The 20,105-nt window shown below is 38.1% G+C and overlaps 1 protein-coding gene across 1 annotated transcript; it reads right to left on the bottom strand.

The window, feature by feature from the left end:
* Positions 1-832: 832 nt before the first annotated feature.
* On the bottom strand, positions 833-20,061 carry LOC132780162 (phospholipase A2 inhibitor and Ly6/PLAUR domain-containing protein-like). The gene is made up of 6 exons (XM_060783721.2): positions 19,956-20,061; positions 11,698-11,787; positions 9,238-9,354; positions 6,327-6,479; positions 3,099-3,242; positions 833-1,203 (listed from the first exon to the last, which is right to left on the bottom strand). The coding sequence occupies exons 1-6, from the start codon at positions 20,044-20,046 to the stop codon at positions 1,055-1,057; spliced, it is 744 nt and encodes a 247-aa protein (XP_060639704.2). The 5' UTR covers positions 20,047-20,061; the 3' UTR covers positions 833-1,054.
* Positions 20,062-20,105: the final 44 nt, after the last annotated feature.

Here is a 20,105-nt window from a genome sequence, read left to right as displayed (position 1 = left end):
TGCTCATAGTTGTTGATAGCAGCAATGGTAACCATTATCTCTCCACTGCAAAAAAGATATTTGAAAATGGTGGTTGTGGAAATACATTTTTTGAAACCTGTTCACAATTTGAAACTTATTCTGTGAAAAATCCACAAATTGTGGTTTTGTATAGGAAACATTTTCTGCACAGGAAATATTTTTGTGCAGAAATATTATTTCCTGTACAATCATGGTTTTCTGTGCACATCCAACATACCATTGTGCATCAAAGGTATTCTGCAATATTAACCATTTTCTCCCCACTGCAAAAAAGATATTTGAACATGGTGTTTGTGAAAATATACTTTTTGAAGCCTGTTTGCCATTTGGGACTTATTCTGTGAAAAATTCACAAATTGTGGTTTTGTATCCAAAATATTTTCTGCATAGGAAATATTTTAACACAGAAATATAATAAAATAATAATAATAATAATAATAATAATAATAATAATAATACCTTTATTTATACCCTGCTACCATCTCCCCAAGGGACTCAGTGTGGCTTACATGAGCCAGAGCCCACAATACATCAATATATCAATCAATATTATTTCCTGTACAAATCATGGTTTTCCATGCACATCCAACATACAGAAATTTTGCACAGCATAAATCCCCAATTGTAGCATTGTCACCTAATCAATATTTTCTGCATAGGCAATAAGATTTACGCACAGAAATGCTATCTCCTGCACAGAAAAAGTGTGATTTTTTGACATAATATATCCTGAACCATGAATACGCTCATCAGTCCATGATGATTCTCATCAGGATTTCTCAATGCTCAAAAAACATCTGTTGGGACAATATTATGAATATTGTAAAATATTTATTTTCATCCCTGTTATCTAGTAAGCATTTCTTTCATGAAGATACAGGTGGTAAAGAACATGTACAGCAGCAAACTTTTTAAGATGTACTATGGATTTTAGATATTTGAATCTGGGAGAATTGGACGCTGTAGAGCTTGCAGACCTAAGAAGCGGTGCACGCAAATGACAGTGAGTGCCAAGCTTTTGGGTTTTTGACCTTCAGCCTTTCCTGGCTTTTAGGGCTGAACTGCATTCCATGCTGTCGAGGTTAAAGACGAGGCCCGTTGTGTAAAGGGCCGTTTTCAGGGGCAGGGTGCAGGCAATTTCTGTGCTGCAGCCTCTTGCTGCAAAGGAAGAGGGGAGACCACCTGTTTGAGCAGAAAATTGAGACACATTAGGAGCCTAGGAGGTTACTTTATGGAACCAACAAGCTAGTCGAGGATCATAGATTTTGCCACTGCTTCTGAATCTGCTCTGGATTTTGCTCTGAATGTCAGAGGATCTATCCATGGTGTTTAACAAAATAGGTTCAGCACCTTAGATAGTTCTGTTGAAGTGCAAAACAAAACAAAACACAGAGTACTGTCGAAGGCTTTCGTGGTCAGAATGACTGGGTTGCTGTGAGTTTTCCGGGCTGTATGTCTATGTTCCAGAAGCAATCTATCCTGATGTTTTGCTGCATCAATGGCAGGCATCCTCAGAGGTTGTGAGGTCTGTTGGAAACTAGTGGGGTTTATATATCTGTGGGATGTTCAGGGTGGGAGAAAGAACTCTTGTTTGTTTGATGGAAGTGTGAATGTTGCAATTGGCTGCCTTGATTAGCATTTAATGTCCTTGCAACTTCACGGTCTGGCTGCTTACTGCCTGGTGGAATCCTTTGTGGAGAGGTGATTAACTGGCCTTGATAATTTCTTCTTTGGAATTCCCTTTGCTTAGCATTGAACGGCCTTGCAGCTTCAATGTCTGGCTGCTTACTCCCTGGGGAATCCCACTCTAACAACCACCATGCCAGATTACACAGAGAAGCCACTGAAATCCACAAGCATGTGGGCAATTTCAACAGAAAGGAGGCAACAATGAAAATGAACCAAATCTGGCTACCAGTATTAAAAATGCTAAAAAAAAAAAATTGTCATGTCAGGAGCGACCTGAGAAATTGCAAGTCGCTTCTGCTGTGAGAGAATTGGCTGTCTGCAAGGACATTGCCCAGGGGATGCCCGGATGATTTGATTTTTTTATCATCCTTGTGGGAGGCTTCTCTCATGTCCCCGCATGAGGAGCTGGAGCTGATAGAGGGAGCTCATCTGCCTCTCCCCAGATTCAAACCTCCAACCTGACGCTCTTCAGTTCTGCCAGCACAGGGGTTTAACCTTAAAATTAAAACAATAAATAAAGAGCAACATTCAAAAACAGGGGAAATCCAGATAAGTATCAGGGTCAGCTAATCACCTCTCCACAAAGGATTCCCCCAGGCAGTAAGTAGCCAAACTTTGTAGTTGCAAGGACATTAAATCAAGGCAGCCAGTTGCAACATTCACACTTCCCTCAAACAAACAAGAGTTCTTCCTTCCACTCTGGACATTTCACAGATATATAAACCCCACTTGCCTAGTTTCCAACAGACCTCATAACCTCTGAGGATGCCTGCCATAGATGCAGGCGAAATGTCAGGAGAGAATGCTTCTGGAACATGGCCATACAGTCCAGAAAACTCACAGCAGCCCAAGCTGCATTCACCACCCGACACAAGGGAACCATCAGCTGCCCCTGCCTTCCAAAATTATAAAAAGAATCACTATAAGAAGCTGAACAAATCCTATCATATGTTTTGACAATCCCTCTTAAAATCCCTCTAAATGATGTAAACTTGCAAAATTACAAAAAAGGAAAGTCTAAATAATCTGTACTTTGCTGGCAGTGGGGAATCCTAAGAGAGCAGGAAAGCTTCAAAGCTAAGCTAATGCATATTGCGTAGTAGCCACAGAATATTAATTGTGAACAATAATCAGGTCTTGCAAACTGTTGCTGAGTCTACCCACCAATCATGTGATCTTCCTCTTTTCCACTTCAAGCATCATTATATTTTCTAATGAGTCTTGTCATCTCACAATTTATCCGAAGTACAGTAACAGAGTTATTTTGCTTGTTTTGTAGTTGCAATTCAAAGTGGTAAGAGAATTATATGTACAATGGTGGTGAGTGCATTCCAAAAACTTCAAGGTAGGAATTTTGTGAAAGGGTGAGTTAAGAGAAAGGAACTTACCAGCACGTAGCGTCCCAGACACTGTGATGCAGTAACTTGCTTCTCCGGTGCAACTCAGAAACTCTGTCCCCTCACAGTGATCAGACCCAAAGGCAAAACACACAGGGCACTCCAGCCCATTGGCAGTGAGGTTTACAGGTAGCACTATGGAGAGGGAAACACATAGAAACCTTCATTCGGCACTTCTCAAACATTATGTGATATGAAAAATGTGATCGGGACCTGCTATCCACAGGAGAGGTCCTTTCCCCAGCCATACCACCTTCACAGATATGAACACAAGAGAGGACCTTCTCAGTGGCTGCCCCTAGACCAGTGGTCCTCAACTTTCCTAATGCTGTGACCCCTTATTATATTTCCTCATGTTGTAGTGACCCCTGTCAACCATAAAATTATTTTTGTTGCTACTTCACAATGCAATTTTGCGACTGTTATGAATCGTGATGTAAATATCAGATATGCAGGATGTATTTTCATTTACTGGACCACATTTGGCACAAATGCCTGATATGCCCAAATTTGAATAATGGTAGGGTTGTGGGGGGGGGGGGGATGATTGATTGTGTCTTTTGGGAGTTGTAGTTGCATAGTTAACCCACAATCAAAGAGCATTCTGAACTCCACCAACAATGGAATTCAACCAAACTTGGCACAACTTGCATGACAAACAGAAAATACTGGAGAGGTTTAGGAGAGACTTTGGAAGCTCTCCCCTTGCTATTCTCTCATCAACACAAGGACTTTTCTTTATTCAGACATGAGATATATCCATAAAGATGGCTGGATGAGGGCCTCTTCTGAATAGTTTAGACTCAAGTCTAGGTAATCTGGTCCTTCATAAAACCTGGATCTAAGTTCATTCAAGCTGTGAGGAGAGGCAGGTAACAAATAAAATTATTATTATTATTATTATTATTATTATTATTATTATTTGAAACACAACAAGATGAGTCCACAATAAACAAGATCACTCTGCTAGCTGTTGAATTGGATCACACATCGGACACTTCCCAAGTGTCTAGAACTGTGTGATGTATCAGTGAATAATGTGCGCAGATCACAGTAAGGTGGCCTTTTGCAGCTGGCAGATGGTAATTTTGTCAGCACTGATTGTGTTTAAGTGCAGGCCAAGGTCTTTAGGCACTGTACCCAGTGTGCCGATCACCACTGGGACCACCTTTACTGGCTTGTGCCAGAGTCTTTGCAGTTCTGTCTTTAAATCCTCATATCGTTCAGCTTTTCCAGTTGTTTCTCTGCAATCCTGTTGTTACCTGGGATTGCAACATCGACGATCCATACTTTGTTTTTTAACACAGTTGTGAGGTCAGGAGTGTTGTGCTCCAGAACTCTGTCTGTCTGAATTCGGAAGTCCTAGAGGAGTTTGGCATGTTCATTCTCTGTAACTTTTTCTAGCTTGTGATCCCACCAGTTCTTTGTTGCAGGCAGATGGTATTTGTGGCACAAGTTCCAATGAATCATCTGAGCAACGGTGTTATGCCTCTGTCTATTATTATTATTATTATTATTATTATTATTATTATTATTATTATTATTATGGGCTTCAGCTGTCCTTCCCTTTTGTGTTACTGAAATGTTGTTGCTTATGCAAACAATCCTGAACTGAATTGCTCTCATTCAGGATCCTTGCTCTTCTATACACACAGATTATTGAGTGCGCAGTTTGGGCAGCAGCTGAAAAACTTTATGATTTTGATCCCTCCAAAACACTACCATGATAGTTACCAGAATGACATGTGTATATATGTGTTTGAGGTGGAAAAGAATCCATTTTCTTTTTGCACATGAAGTTCTTTGTATACTCACAGAAATTTCTTTGGATAATAGCCTTTTTTTTTTTTTGCTTTCGTCTTTTTTATGCACCTGTCTCAGTTTTATTTTCAGTGGTTTTAATCTACAGACACTTTCGATTTTCCTTACACTGTCAGCCTCTTGAGTATGTAATCAGAAAAACAACTACAACCACACAGGATAGAATGGGAAATAAAGCAGATCCCTAGAATCACCATCTGAATCAATATTGCACAAAAATGCTGTTCAGCTGGGACCAATATTTTTATAAGAACTTCTGGAAGAAGGGATGTGTGCGGCCCATCAGCTGTTGAAACAGGGCATGCAAACAGGCAGAAAGAAATGTTTCCAAAGGAACAAAGATGGGTAAGGTAAAGGTAAAGATTGGCAGAATCTGGGGCTAACAGCGGGAGCTCACCCCGTTTCCTGGATTTGAACCACCAGCCTTTCGGACAGCAAGTTCAGCAGCTCAGTGGTTTAACCTGCTGTGCCACCAGAGGAGCCTAAAGATGGGGTTATACTCTAAATATCCTAAAATCACCAGAATCATTTTGATTTTGGGAGCTAAGTAGGATTGGCCCTGGCGAATACTTGGGATAGGAGATTGCCAATGAATACCAAGTTCCCTAAGCTATATTTCAAAAGAAGTTGCTAAAGGCACATCTAAGTATCCTGTGCCTAAGAAAGCCCTATGAAATTTATGAGGTCACCAAAAGTCCATAGACACTGGGTTGTTGTAGGGTTTTTTTGGGCTATATGGCCATGTTCTAGAGGCATTCTCTCCTGGCATTTCACCTGCATCTATGGCAAGCATCCTCAGAGGCTGGGAGGTCCTCTGAGGTTGCTTGCCATAGATGCAGGCAAAACGTCAGGAGACAATGCCTCTAGAACATGGTCATACAGCCCCCAAAAACCCTACAACAAATCAGTGATTCCAGATATGAAAGCCTTCGACAATACACAGTCCATAAACACTTTGAAAGCAGTAGGTTTTTCAGGCTGTATGTCCATGTTCCAGAAGCATTCTCTCCTGATATTTCACCTACATCTATGGCAGGCATCCTCAGAGGTTGTAAGCTCCTCACAAACTGAGGATGCCTGCCATAGATGCAGGTGAAACGTCAAAAGAGAATGCTTCTGGAACATGGCCAGACAGCCCAAAAAACTTACAACAATCCAGTGTTTCTGGCCATGAAAGCCTTCGACGATACTGTGAAAGCACATACACCCACAAACACATTTTCTAAGAAAGTTACTATAGCAAAGATCTTCCAGATCTTTTTGAAGGTCTTATCATCCCAAACCAACACAATCAATGGTAAAGGATAAGCGGGGCTGCAGTCCACCACCATCAAGAAGGCTACAATTTGCTTGTTCATGCTGTTTTTGCTTAGGAGAGAAAAGGAGACTGTTCCGTACAATTCAGATCCTGGCGGTTGCAAAGGTTGTCGTGGCAGCAACTGGAAATGCTCTCCAGATGCAACCCAGCATTGGTGGTGACGCTGATGGAGCCAGCATAGCAGTCCTCAGCGGCAACACAGGCCTTGAGGGTCTCTATATTATTGCTTCCCCCTGAAAAAACAAAAAAAGTACAATTAAGAGAGAATAAACATGCAAAAACATCCAAGTATTTTTGACAGACATTTCACATTTGAATGTATATTTTGGTAGCAAATTGAACTGTCAGCTATTTCTAGGTGTATTAAAATCTTAAAACACTTTAAACTAATGAAGCATGTTAGGATTGTGCAGTCCCTTCTCATACACATATTTCAGATACTCTAAATCAGTGCTTCTCAACCTGGGGGGGTGTCCTGGGGGGGGGGGGGGTTGCCAAAGACCATCAGAAAACACAGTATTTCCTGTTGGTCATGGGGGTTCTGTGTGGGAAGTTTGGCCCAATTTGGGGTTCAGAATGCTCTTTGATTGTAGGTGAACTATCAATCCCAGCAACTACAACTCCCAAATGTCAAGGTCTAGTTCCCCCAAGCTCCACCAGTGTTCAAATTTGGGCATATTGAGTATTCGTGCCAAGTTTGGTCCAGATCTATCACTGTTTGAGTCCACAGTGCTCTCTGGTTGTTGGTGAACTACAACTCCACAACTCAAGGTTAATGCCCACCAAACCTTTCCAGTGTTTCCTGCTGATCATGGGAGTTCTGTGTGCCAAGTTTGGTTCAATTCTATCGTTGGTTGAGTTTCACTATGCTCTTTGATTGTAGGTGAACTATAAATCCCAGCAACTACCACTCCCAAATGACAAAATCAATTCCCGCCCCATCCCACCATTATTCAAATTTGGGCATATTGGGTATTTGTGCCAAATTTGGTGCAATAAATGAAAATACATCTTGCATATCAGATATTTACATTATGATTCATAACAGTAGCAAAATTATGAAGTAGCAACTAAAATAATTTTATGGTTGGGAATCACCACAACATGAAGAACTGTATTAAGGGGTCACGGCATTAGGAAGGTTGAAAACCACTGCTCTAAATACTTTTGTAGTCTCTATTTTCTACCAAAGTACAAATTTAACAGCGATCCATGCAGTCATGCCAGCCACATGACCTTGGAGGTGTCTATGGACAATGCCGGCTCGTTGGCTTAGAAATAGAGATGAACACCACACCCCAGAGTCAGACATGACTAGACTTAATGTCAGGGGAAAACCTTTACCTTTACCTTACAAATTTAAATGGGATCTTCCACTCAAGTTCATAAATGCCTATTTTTGCATATTCAATACAGGTTTTGAGTGGTTTCCAGTCAAGTATGGCATAGTGATTTGAGCATTGGACTATGACTCTGGAGACCAGAGTTGAATTCTTTGCTTGGCCATGTAAACATGCTCTCAACCCCAGAAAACTCCATGATAGGGTCAGCATAAGTCGGAAACAACTTGAAGGCACACAATAGCAGCAATAACACAGCTCCCTTTCTCCCTCTGCTGAGCCAGGAGTGAAACTGCATGCTCATCTTTGCTCAGACTTTGAGAACCAGTATGATGTGATGATCTAAAAATAGTAGACCAGAATTTTCCAAACATTTCATGTTGGCGACACACTTTTTAGGCTTGCATCATTTTGGGACATGGTAATATAGTTTTACTAGCAAACTGGAGGTTAAACCAGCCCTTTATAAGAGATATGGACACACACACACACATATTGTAATAATGAAATGTAAAGGAACACAACATATCTTACGTTGGTGCTAGTCATCGACTGCAATAAATCATGAAAACTTTGAGTTGGAAGATGATAAGATATATTTCCAAGATTTTTGTCATTTCTCATTATATTCATGTGACACACCTACACACTGCAGCAGACATACTACTGTGTCGCAATACACAGTCGGGAAAGCTCTGTACCAGACCATCGTTCAAATTCCCACTTGGCCATGCAAATCCATTGAGCAACGTGATTTCACCTTCTAGAACAGTGGTTCCCAACTTGTGGTCCATGGACCACCAGTGGTCAGCAAGAACTAAAATATGGTCCACATCCTCACTGTTACTACACTGTTGCAACAAGAGCAACTGGTTTCGCAAAACCCTTTTACATTCGGGCATCCCCTGGGCAATGTCCTTGCAGACGGCCAATTCTCTCACACCAGAAGCGACTTTCAGTTTCTCAAGTTGCTCCTGACATAAAAAACATGCCGAGTCAATGGGGATGTCAGGTGGGGAGAGGCTGACAGCCCACGAAAGGCACGGCAACAAGCCTCCTGACTGCTGCTTCTTCTCCTCCTCCCTCCCCGTAAGTGGAGCCATTCTATGGGGTGCCTTGGTGTCTTTGTTTTTAGGCCTGTTCCTGAGGTTATTTGGGGTCCTGATTCAGAAAATAGCATTGGATAGACCACATCTGTTCTAAATTATTAAATATGATTTTCTGAGATCAAGTGACTACTGGATAGCGACTACTGGATGGCATATGTTCTGTATCAGAAACTCAAGCTGATGTGGACTGTCCAATGCAATTTTCTGAATCAGCACCCCAAAGAAGCAAACTGAATCTGAAGATGACCAAAAACTGATTCGTAACCCTTTTGGTACTAATGTTGGAGAGTGGTCCCTGGTAAAAAAAATGTTGGGAACGACTGTTCTAGAAAGACAATAGCAAACTCATCTGAATAAATCATGCAAAGACAATCCTGTGCCTTGGAGTTACCAAACTAACCTGAAAGAGACCTAACTACTACTTTACTTAACGCACCTAAATAATTCTGAATAAATTGTGCAAAGATAATCCTGTGCTAGCTTTGCCTTGGAGTTACCAAACTAACCTGAAAGAGACCTGATGACTACTTTACTTAACGCACCTAAAGAGTTCATGCCGATAGAGGTGAGGCAGGTGTCTTCGTGGGTTTCACAGGGTTGAGCCAAGCCAGTGCAGCCTTGACCAGGACCAATGCAGGTCTCACAGATCAAACAGCTCCCTGTGAAATGAAACAGAATAACATACATATTTTACAAAGACACATTTATGGGTTCAGCTTTTGTGGATTTGATTATTTGTGAATGCTAAAAGGAGCCCCCAGTGGCGCAGTGGGTTAAAGCACTGAGCTACTCAACTTGTTGACCGAAAGGTCACAGGTTCGAATCCAGGGAGCGGCGTGAGCTCTCGCTGCTATCCCCAGCTTCTGCCAACCTAGCAGTTCGAAAACATGCAAATGTGAATAGATCCATAGGTACCTCTCCGGCAGGAAGGTAACAGTGCTCCATGCAGTCATGATTTTGGAAGTGTCTATGGACAACACCGGCTCTTCAGCTTAGAAATGGAGATGAGAACCAACCCCCAGAGTCGGACACGACTGGACTTAATGTCAGAGGAAAATCTTTACCTTAAAATGTTTCTCTGCAGATGTGCATCTACACTGTAGAATTAATGCAATTTGGCATCGCTTTAACTGTCCTACTCAATGCTATGGAACATTGGGGAGATGTAGTTTTACAAGGTCTTTAATCTGCCAAAGAATGCTGGTGCTCAACCAAACAACAACTCCCAAGATTCCATAGCACAGAACCATGGGGGTTAAAGTGGGGTCAGACTGGATTAATTCTATCTCAGTGTGCCAGAGCCAGAACCAAATCATTTACTGACATTGCATTTGTCAGCTGCTTTAAAAAATATCCCAGTTTTTTTCTCCTCCTCCTACTGTCCCTCTTTGTTCGTGGCTTGAATGGCTATAAACTAAGTTCACTTGTTCATTCATTGCAATTCACTAAATGCTGCTCCTTACATAATCAATAGCAATATCTATAGTTATGAAATCTAAAGTATACATATTGCTATTGAGTCTGTAAGAAGCCCTGCTGTCTTAGCAATAAATGTTTTTAAAGTGACATATGGGTTATACTCCAAGAGTAGCCAGTTTATTTTCATACAAGAGCATTCACCTTAAAAAAGCCAAAATCTGTCCCAAGAATCTCTTTTTGAGGGACAGATAGAAGTGGCCATACATAGTGTGTGATATCGTTAATCTCTCCCACATCACAAATGCAGGTCCTTAAATCTTGGAACCTCTCTGCCATCCACACTGGCATCCTTTGGAAATGCAGTTTTCTAAAGGCAATTCCCAAAGGGGCAAAGGGAAGTGTTTACAAACACTGAGCTCTTATGTGGTTTGATTGCAATAGATGGTAGTAATGGAAGACATGTGGAGACTGAATTGAAACTATTGATTCTGATTACAGTAGAGTCTGACTTATCCAACATAAATGGGCCGGCAGAACGTTGGATAAGCGAAAATGTTGGATAATAAGGAGGGATTAAGGAAAAGCCTATTAAATGTCAAATTACATTATGATTTTACAAATTAAGCACCAAAACATCATGCTTTACAACAAATGGATAGAAAAGACAGTTCAATACATGGTAATATCATGTAGTAATTACTGTATTTATGAATTTAGCACCAAAACATCACAATGTGTTGAAACAGCTGTGGATCTGAGCAGGAGGCAGACTGTGTTGTGGCTTAAAGAGTTTGGCATGTTTAGTCTGAAGAAGAGAGTGCTGAGAGGAGACATGACAGCCATGTATAAATATGTGAGAGGAAGTCATAGGGAGGAGGGAGCAAGTTTTTTTTCTTCTTCCGCCCTGGAGACCAGGACGCGGAACAATGGCTTCAAACTATAGGGAAGGAGATTCCACCTGAACATTAGGAAGAACTTCCTGACTATGAGAGCTGTTCAGCAGTGGAACTCTCTGCCCTGGAGTGTGGTGGAGGCTCCTTTGGAGGCTTTTAAACAGAGGCTGGATGGCCATCTGTCGGGGGTGCTATGAATGTAATTTTCTGCTTCTTGGCAAGGGTTGAACTGGATGGCCCACGAGGTCTCTTCCAACTCTATGATTCTATGATAATACAAAACGTTGGATGAGCGAAGTTTGGATAAGCGAGACTCTACTGTACTATCCAACATGCATAGCTGAGTTCCAAGTGTAATAGTAGTTAGTAGTCAGTTGACTCAGTGAGAGAGAAATGGGGAAGATATTTCCTTTCCCAGTAGACTCAGGCAAAAGGAAAGTCCGGCAGCCTTTCCTAGCTTAACTGTTTTTTCTCATTAATACTTTTGCCACCTTAGCCATGCTCTGATGTTGCTTGGCTGAATATGCCCTTGTTTTCATCTATAAAATACTGGCAGTTATGCCACCGTACCTCACATGCAAGCAAGCCACATGCACTGAACTTTGGTTCCCAGCAAAAACATATATCCAGTTTTGAATACGACTATCTCACTTTTGAAGAGAAAATGCAAAAAAATCAGTATAGACTCACCTCCAGCCAGAAGAGTGGTCAGAACAACCAAAGTTGTCAAAGTTCTCATGGCGGATGATAGATGGCAGGACCTTTGCAGAACTGTCGCTTCTAAATTGATGTGGAAACATGGCAGAAGTTTATAAGCTCGGCTGATTACGTAAGGGGATGAGTGAGCAAATATGAGCTTGGCATTGAGTACCTGGCTTTAGCCAAAATACACTTAAAACTCCAGTGCATCCCTGAAACCCCCGATAGCCAATACTCTTTGTTTATTGATCCCTTCAAGGAGTCCCTTTGTCAGGCAGCTGGCCCCTACAACAACCAAGGGAACACAACCACCTCCATTTTCCCCAACTTCTCTTGTTCTTGGCAAGGTAGCAGACAGCTTTAAGTTTCAATTTGTGGAATACAAAGAGAGTAAGGAGAATAAGAAATGCTTCCCTGTCTATAAAGCCAGCTTTTGTTTGGTTTTTGGATGCCCCTTCTCCCAGCAAAAGGATCTTCTGGAGCTTGTTGCCATTTTCGGTGGGATCAAATCACCACAAGCTCGCTTTTTGGTATGCTTTTGGCACAGTAGCACAGACATTTGGCACAACAGAGCAGCATTTTGCAGTCAGCAAAAACTGATCTCCCCAAATTATTTTCCCCACTTATGGCTAGTATTTAGGAGATCTGTTTCACTACATACTTGAAAGGTGGATCTTCAGCAATTTGAGAACTTTGGCAGTAGCATAATTTCTTTGCATCATCATCATCATATGTATCCTGCTTTTTTCCCAGGTATACAAAACACCTCACAAGTTAAACTATGTTACAGGTAATTTCCTGTATTGCCACTGAATACCGCAACTTTAGCATAAACCCAAATGGATAGACATTTCCCAGATTTATTGTTTTTCTGTATCAAGAATGACTTGAGAAATTGCAAGTCACTTCTGGTGTGAGAGAATTGGCCGTCTGCAAGGACACCTGGATGTTTAACTATCCTTGTGAGAGGTTTCTCTCATGCCCCCGCATGGAGAGCTGGAGCTAACAGAGGGAGCTCATCCACACTCTCCCCTGATTCGAACCTCTGACCTGTCAATCTTCAGTCCTGCCAGAACAAGGGTTTAACTCAGTGGTTCTCAACCTTCCTAATGCTGCAACCCCTTAGTGCAGTTCCTCATGTTTCATTAACTGGACCAAATTTAGCACAAATACCCAATATGCCCAAATTTGAATAGTGATGGGGTTGGGGGAGGGATTATTTGATTTTGTCATTTTGGGAGTTGTAGTTGCTGGGTTTATAGTTAACCTACAATAAAAGAGCATTCAGAACTCCACCAACGATGGAATTGAACCAAACTTGGCACACAGGGCTCCCATGAACATCAGAATATGCTGGAAGGGTTTGATGGGCATTGGCCTTGAGTTTTGGAGTTGTAGTTCACCTACATCCAGAGAGCACTGTGGACTCAAACAATGATGGATCTAGACCAAACTTGGCACAAATACTCAATATGCTCAAATGTGAACACTGGTGGAGTTTGGGGGAAATAGGCCTTGATATTTGGGAACTGTAGTTGCTGGGATTTATAGTTCACCTAAAATCAGAGAGCATCCTGAACCCCACCAACAATAGAATTGGGCCAAACTTCTCACACAGAACCACCATGACCAACAGAAAATACTGCGTTATATGATGGTTTTGGTAACCCCTCTGACACCCTCTCACGACCCCCCCCCCAGGGGTCCCGACCCCTATGTTGAGGAACACTGGTTTAACTTATTGCGCCACTTGGGGCTCAGATGAAAACCTGGAGATATCTGGTTCAAAAAGGTAAAAGCTGCACAAGCTTGTGATGAACCACACACACTCCCTTTTCCCAATACTATAGTTATTTTAAATTTATTTTGTGGTGTAGAATTCAAAATGACAATAAAAATGTTGCACCATACATGGCTCTTTCGCAATTTATATATATAGAGAGAGGGGGGGGAGGGGGAGAGAGAGAGAGAGAGAGAGAGAGTAAATTGATTTGTTACCCAGTTTTGATTAAGTTCTGATGCTGTTCTACTGCGATTTCTTGTAGTGCTTTTGAACTGATGTTTGCGTTTTAATATCAGTCAATTGTTTTGAAAGTCTAGTGGAAGGCTTGAACCTCTTTCTTGGATTTGATTCTTTATTCCCTTAAGAAATCTTACCCAGTCATATATTACGAAAGAAAAATGTCAAAGCAAGTTGCGGAAAACACTGTACATGATAGAGCAAATCATTTTTGGATTTAGAATTCCTATAAAGTCAGTATACATGTTACAGGTCTGTAATATTAATGGGCAAGAACAGACAAGCTAGGAGCGGCTGCAGCGCTTTGTTTTTACCCTCCTCAAAGCAACTTGAAATTGGGGAAAAAACACAGCAAAAGAAACCAGGACATTAGCTGCCTTGAGTCCCGATAGGGAGGAAAGTGAGGTATAAATAAAATTAATAATAATAATAATAATAATAATAATAATAATAACACAAGCATAGCCACTGTAATATGACAGAAAGGCTTTGAATGGACGAAAGTGTAGGTGTTGATGAAAGGGTCTTTGTGTGAAATTAGCAAATGCTAAGCAAGGGGCTTGCAAATGCTAAGTAAGGGGCTTTGAATGAAATTAGCAACAAAGGAAAAATGTACCCTTGGTGGCTCCTCGGCTGTGGAACACCCTTCCTACGGACATTAGACTAGCACCATCTCTAATGGTATTCCGCAAAAAGGTGAAGACCTGGATGTTTGTGCAGGCGTTTTAGTAATTTAGTGCAATCTGGTAATGGAACATAGGAATGGAACAATGGACGACGAACCTGGACTACGCTTGGATGATGAGAAGATTGGCTACGGTTGTTTTTTGTAATAATTGTGCATTGTAATTGCTTATTGGTAATTTATGGATAATGTGTTAAGTCAATTGTTATATGTTGTATGGAACCACTGCTGTTTCTACTGTTTTTACTGTTTGTGAACTGCTGTGAGTCGCCTTCGGGCTTGAGATACAGCGGTATATAAGCAAAGTAAATAAATAAATAAATAAATAAAGGAGCAACAGGGAAGAAAATGTTTTTTAAAAAACAAGAGGTGACACGTAGAGGTCATACAAAGTTCGAGCTTACATAAGAAATTGGGTTGTGGTTAAGCGTGAAGTCTGTAGGAGCAGAAAGGTACTTTCCATCAAGAGGTTGATAAGACAGTAAGAATAAAGGTCAAAGTACTTTCCATGACAAAAATGTTCTTGTTTACTTGAGGATATATAAAGGTTTACAAAAGCTGGGGGGGGGGGGGGTGGCAGTCTGTGGAAGCAGAAATGCTGTCTGTACGCCTCATGCTGATCAGCATGGCTGGCAGGGATGAGAGACATGGCCTTCTCAGTGGTGGCCCCTCATTTGTGGAACTCCCTCCCTAGCAACATTAGAGCAGCTCCCTCCCTATTGGCATTTAAAGAGACAAAACTTGGCTCTATGAGCAGGCCTTTGGAAACCAGGGCAATGCAGTATTTTGAACTGAAATCTTGTGCAATTTGGAATGGACTCAAACCATGAACTTTAGATGGCGTGTTTTCTAAGTTTTTAAATTTTAATCTGCTTTAACTCTATTTTAATATGTCACTTTTTTTTTGAAATATTTAGGTAATTGTTGTTGAGGCAACAAGCAACAGCATCAAAATTACATTTTAAAAAACATATGAATACAGAAACAAAATAACATTACAATAAACACAATCGCAGAGACACATGTACAGGATAAAATGTCAAAAAAACCCTCAAATGAGATAAGAATAGGAGCAACTTATTTGGAGGGAGCTCATAAAGAAATGCAGGGTTGTGAAACTAAACTTCCCATTAGGGGGACGTGTACTCCAGTGACAGAAGCGTTGAGGGGAACAGTAGTGTCATGTTGTGCACCAAACTACAGGAAAGGAGATTCCACCAGAACATTAGGAAGAACTTCCTAACTGTGAGAGCTGTTCAGCAGTGGAACTCTCTGCTTCGGAGTGTGGTGGAGGCTCCTTCTTTGGAGGCTTTTAAACAGAGGCGGGATGGCCATCTGTCGGAAGTGCTTTGAATGTAATTTTCCTGCTTCTTGGAAGAAAGGGGTTGGACTGGATGGCCAACGAGGTCTCTTCCAACTCTATGATTCTAAGTCTAGCCAATGAATTATACACACAGAGAGATACATATCTTTCAATACCATGCTCTCACCCTGAGGACCAGGTCTTGAGGACCAGAGACCTGGCAAAGGAGAATTCTCACCTTGCAATTTCCTCCCCCTTTTCAATCCTGAGAACTTGAGATGGATGCCTAGATCTGGAGACCTTTAGATCTGGGAACCTGAGACTGATCTCCTCATTCATTTTGCTTCCTATTCCTGGGGATATGGTTAGAATTTGTACAAACCTTAGCAACCTAATTTAGAAATAGCTCAGAAACAGCAAATTTACATGCCCAAAGAAAAGAGAACAAAGCCCCATTGTTAGGCGTTGAAAGTACCGGAGGCATTCTAATGGCCTGGCTGCAATCTGAGCTGTTAAGTGGGCTTCTTGTTTTTAAAGAAGAGGAATGGGGACAAACCATGAGAGCTGTCCATCACCACTTTGAGGAAGAAGGGAGTCCTTTCAAAGAAACCTATTTGGGTTTTTTTCCAAGCATCCAACATTAGCCCACTATTAATGTGAACTTAGTAGAGGAATTTCTAAATGTGATCCAAAACATTGTGGTATTGCATCTCTCCCGCAGGAGAATCTATACATTGAAAAGTTTCTATATCGGACTCATGGTGCATCTATACTGTACAACGAATGAAGTTTTATCCCACTTTATTTGCCATGGCTCAATGTTATTGAATCCTGGGAGTTGTAGTTTGGCAAGGCATCAGCATTCTGAAATTATTAAATAATATTTTGTCTGACATGGATAAATGTTGACTATTGTTACTTTTGTACTGGGAGCCCCCGATGGTGCAAGGGGTTAAATCCTTGTGCTGGCAGGGCTTCTTCAGTTTGATTCCGGAGAGCGGATGAGCTCCCTTCTGTCAGCTCCAGCTCCTCATGCGGGGTCATGAGAGAAGCCTCCCACAGGACGGTAAAACATCTGAGTGTCCCCTGGGTAATATATACTAACTGAAAGGTCAGCGGTTTGAATCCAGGGAGTGGGGTGAGCTCCCATCTGTCAGCTCCAGCTTCCCATGCGGAGACATGACAGAAGCCTTCCACAGGATGGTAATACATCCAGGCATCCCCTGGGCAACATCCTTGCAGACAGCCAATTCTCTCACACCAGAAGCGACTTGCAGTTTCTCAAGTTGCTCCTGACACACACACAAACCTTTTGTACTAGTTGAGAGTTCCTAATCCAGAAATCCAAACTGAATCAAAATCTCAAATTGTTTACAAGAAGGGCTAACATAATGACACCTTTGCTTTCTGATGTTTTAATGCACAAAATTATGCAAAATATAGTGGAATAAATTGTTTCAGGCTATGTGTACATAACATATATGAAAACCTCATGTATGAAAATATCCCAAAACCCAAAACAAAAATTCCGGAATTCAATATACATCTTGTCCCAAACATTTCAGATAAGGACTATTCAACCTGTATCTTAATATGTATGTCCCCTTAAGTACCAGATTTGTGGAAAAGATGCCCAAGTTAATAACAGCCACAATATGTGTTTCCATAATAACAAAATATCAATAGTATTGATATAAGTAACCATGAATCTAAAGTGCCCGATAATTAATTTGTTGCAAATATCTACCATAGTTACATAATATATTTTCTTCCATTAATGTACTGAAAGTTCCTAATAAAAATAATATTCATTAAAATAGTATTAATTTTAAATTAATTTTAAATTAGTATTAGTTTAAAAGTAAACATGTAAACAATATTAATTTAAAATATTATTAATTTAAAAGTATTAGCTTAACTTAATTTTGAGTTAAAAACAAATATGCAAAAATAATATTAACTATAAATTAATTTTAATTTAAAAAATATTAGCAAATTAATATTAATTATAAATACAAAATATAAACATTGAATTAATATAAAATATTAATTTTAAAATAATGTTAAACCAATATCTATTTATAAATAAAAATGTAAAATAAGATGAACTTTAAAATAATTCAATTAAAAATAAAAATGGAGAAATAGTAATCTAAAGTAATAAATTAAAATTAAAATTATTTTAAGTAAAAAATTAAAATATTAGCTTCATATTACACAAAAAACTAAATACTATTAATATGAATTTTAAAATAATATTGACTTAAAATATTGCTTTTATATTAAAATAACTTCAAATATGAATTAAAAATTAAAATGCAAAATAATAAACTTCCAATAAATATACATTTTAAAATAATATTAAGATCTACATTAATATTACTTAAACTAATATAAAAATAAAAATACAAAATGTTATTAAGTTACAATTAATATAAGTCTTAAAATAATAGCAATATGTACATTATTACAGAAAACAATATAAATTGACTTTTAAAACATAAACTAATATTGACTTACAATTAATAGAAATTTTATATTAATATGTAATATTATTTAAAATAATATGAATTAAAAATTAAATGCAAAATAATATTGACTTACAATTAATATACATTTCTAAACAATATTAAGATATGCATTACTATTACTTAAAATAATAAAATGTAGAATAATATTTACATGCAATTTATATAAACTTTTAAAATAATATTATTATTTGCATTAATATTACTTGAAATAATGTGAATTAAAAATAAAACAAAAAATAACATCAACTTACAATTAATATAAATTTTAAAACAATATCAATATGTACATTATTACTGAAAATAAAATGAATTAAAAATTAAAACACAAAATATTAACTTACAATTAATATTAATTAAAAATATTGACTCAAAATTAATTTTACTTTTACCTTCATATTACTGAAAATAATATGTATTAAAGACAGTTCCACCTTGTCTCCTGTGCTATGCTAATAATATAATATAATATAATATAATGTATATACATATAATATTTATAATATTATAATGTAATACAATACTAATAATAATAATAATATGATATTATAATTATATATTTGATATTACGTGTAATATTACTAATAATATTACAATATAATAGCATAGTATAATATAGTAAAATATAATACTGATATTGTACTATGCTAACAATATAATATATTGTATGCTTATATATCTTGTAAGCTGCAATTAATATAAATTTTAAAATAATATCAATATGGACATTATTACTGAAAATAAAATGAATTAAAATGTAAATACCAAATAATAACTTTTAATTAATATTAATTATTAAAAATATTCCCTCAAAATTAATCTTACTTTTACCTTCATATTAGTGAAAATAAAATGAATTAAAAATTTAAATACCAAATAATAACTTATAATTAATATTAATTATTAAAATATTCTCTCAAAATTAATATTACTTTTATGTTCATATTCGTGAAAATAATATGAATTAAAAATTAAAATACCAAATAATAACTTATAATTAATATTAATTATTAAAAATATTTCCTCAAAATTAATATCACTTTTACCTTCATATTAGTGAAAATAAAATGAATTAAAAATTTAAATACCAAATAATAACTTATAATTAATATTAATTGTAAAAATATTCCCTCAAAATTAATATTACTGAAAATAAAATGAATTAAAATGTTAAATACCAAATAATAACTTATAATTAATATTAATTATTAAAAACATTCCCTCAAAATTAATATTACTTTTATGTTTATATTAGTGAAAATAAAATGAATTAAATTTTTAATACCAAATAATAATTTATAATTAATATTAATTATTAAAATATTGGTTCAAAATTAATGTTACTTTTACCTTCATATGACTGAAAATAATATGAATTTAAAATTTAAATACCAAATAATAACTTATAATTAATATTAATTGTAAAAATATTCCCTCAAAATTAATATTACTTTTATGTTCATATTAGTGAAAATAATATGAATCAAAAATTAAAATACCAAATAATATGAATTTACAATTAATATTCATTTTCAAACAAAATTGACTCAAAATCAATATTACTCTTAGGTTCATATGGCTGAAAATAATATAAATCAAAAATACAAAATTTTAAATATATATATATATATATTCAAAAGGAAAGGAAACTATAGCCATGCAAATGAGAAGGCTCCTAGATGTCATGCAGATGTCTGGGAGGAAGAGACTCGCCTCTTTGGAGCTGCAGAGGAACACCATAGACAGCGCCAGGAGCCCCGCGCATGCGCAGAAACACCCGGAGGCCGGCTGAGAGCGAGACCATAGAGGTAAGCAGAGGCTGAGTTCAGAGAGGGAGCGATGGGGGCGGGGGCGCCACCATTG

This window comes from Anolis sagrei, chromosome X (genome assembly GCF_037176765.1).
Source record: "Anolis sagrei isolate rAnoSag1 chromosome X, rAnoSag1.mat, whole genome shotgun sequence".
Classification (NCBI taxonomy): domain Eukaryota; kingdom Metazoa; phylum Chordata; class Lepidosauria; order Squamata; family Dactyloidae; genus Anolis; species Anolis sagrei.
The sequence above is the reverse complement of the archived record's forward strand: the minus strand, read 5'-3'. Positions and strand labels throughout refer to the sequence as shown.

Excerpts from the sequence above, each read along its gene's own strand:
- LOC132780162 (XM_060783721.2), bottom strand. The coding sequence starts at position 20,046 with ATGGTCTCGCTCTCAGCCGGCCTCCGGGTGTTTCTGCGCATGCGCGGG. Across the intron at positions 11,788-19,955 it reads TCCTCTGCAGCTCCAAAGAG|AAGCGACAGTTCTGCAAAGG; the intron begins GCGAGTCTCTTC and ends ACATCAATTTAG. Across the intron at positions 9,355-11,697 it reads GACCACTCTTCTGGCTGGAG|GGAGCTGTTTGATCTGTGAG; the intron begins GTGAGTCTATAC and ends TTCATTTCACAG.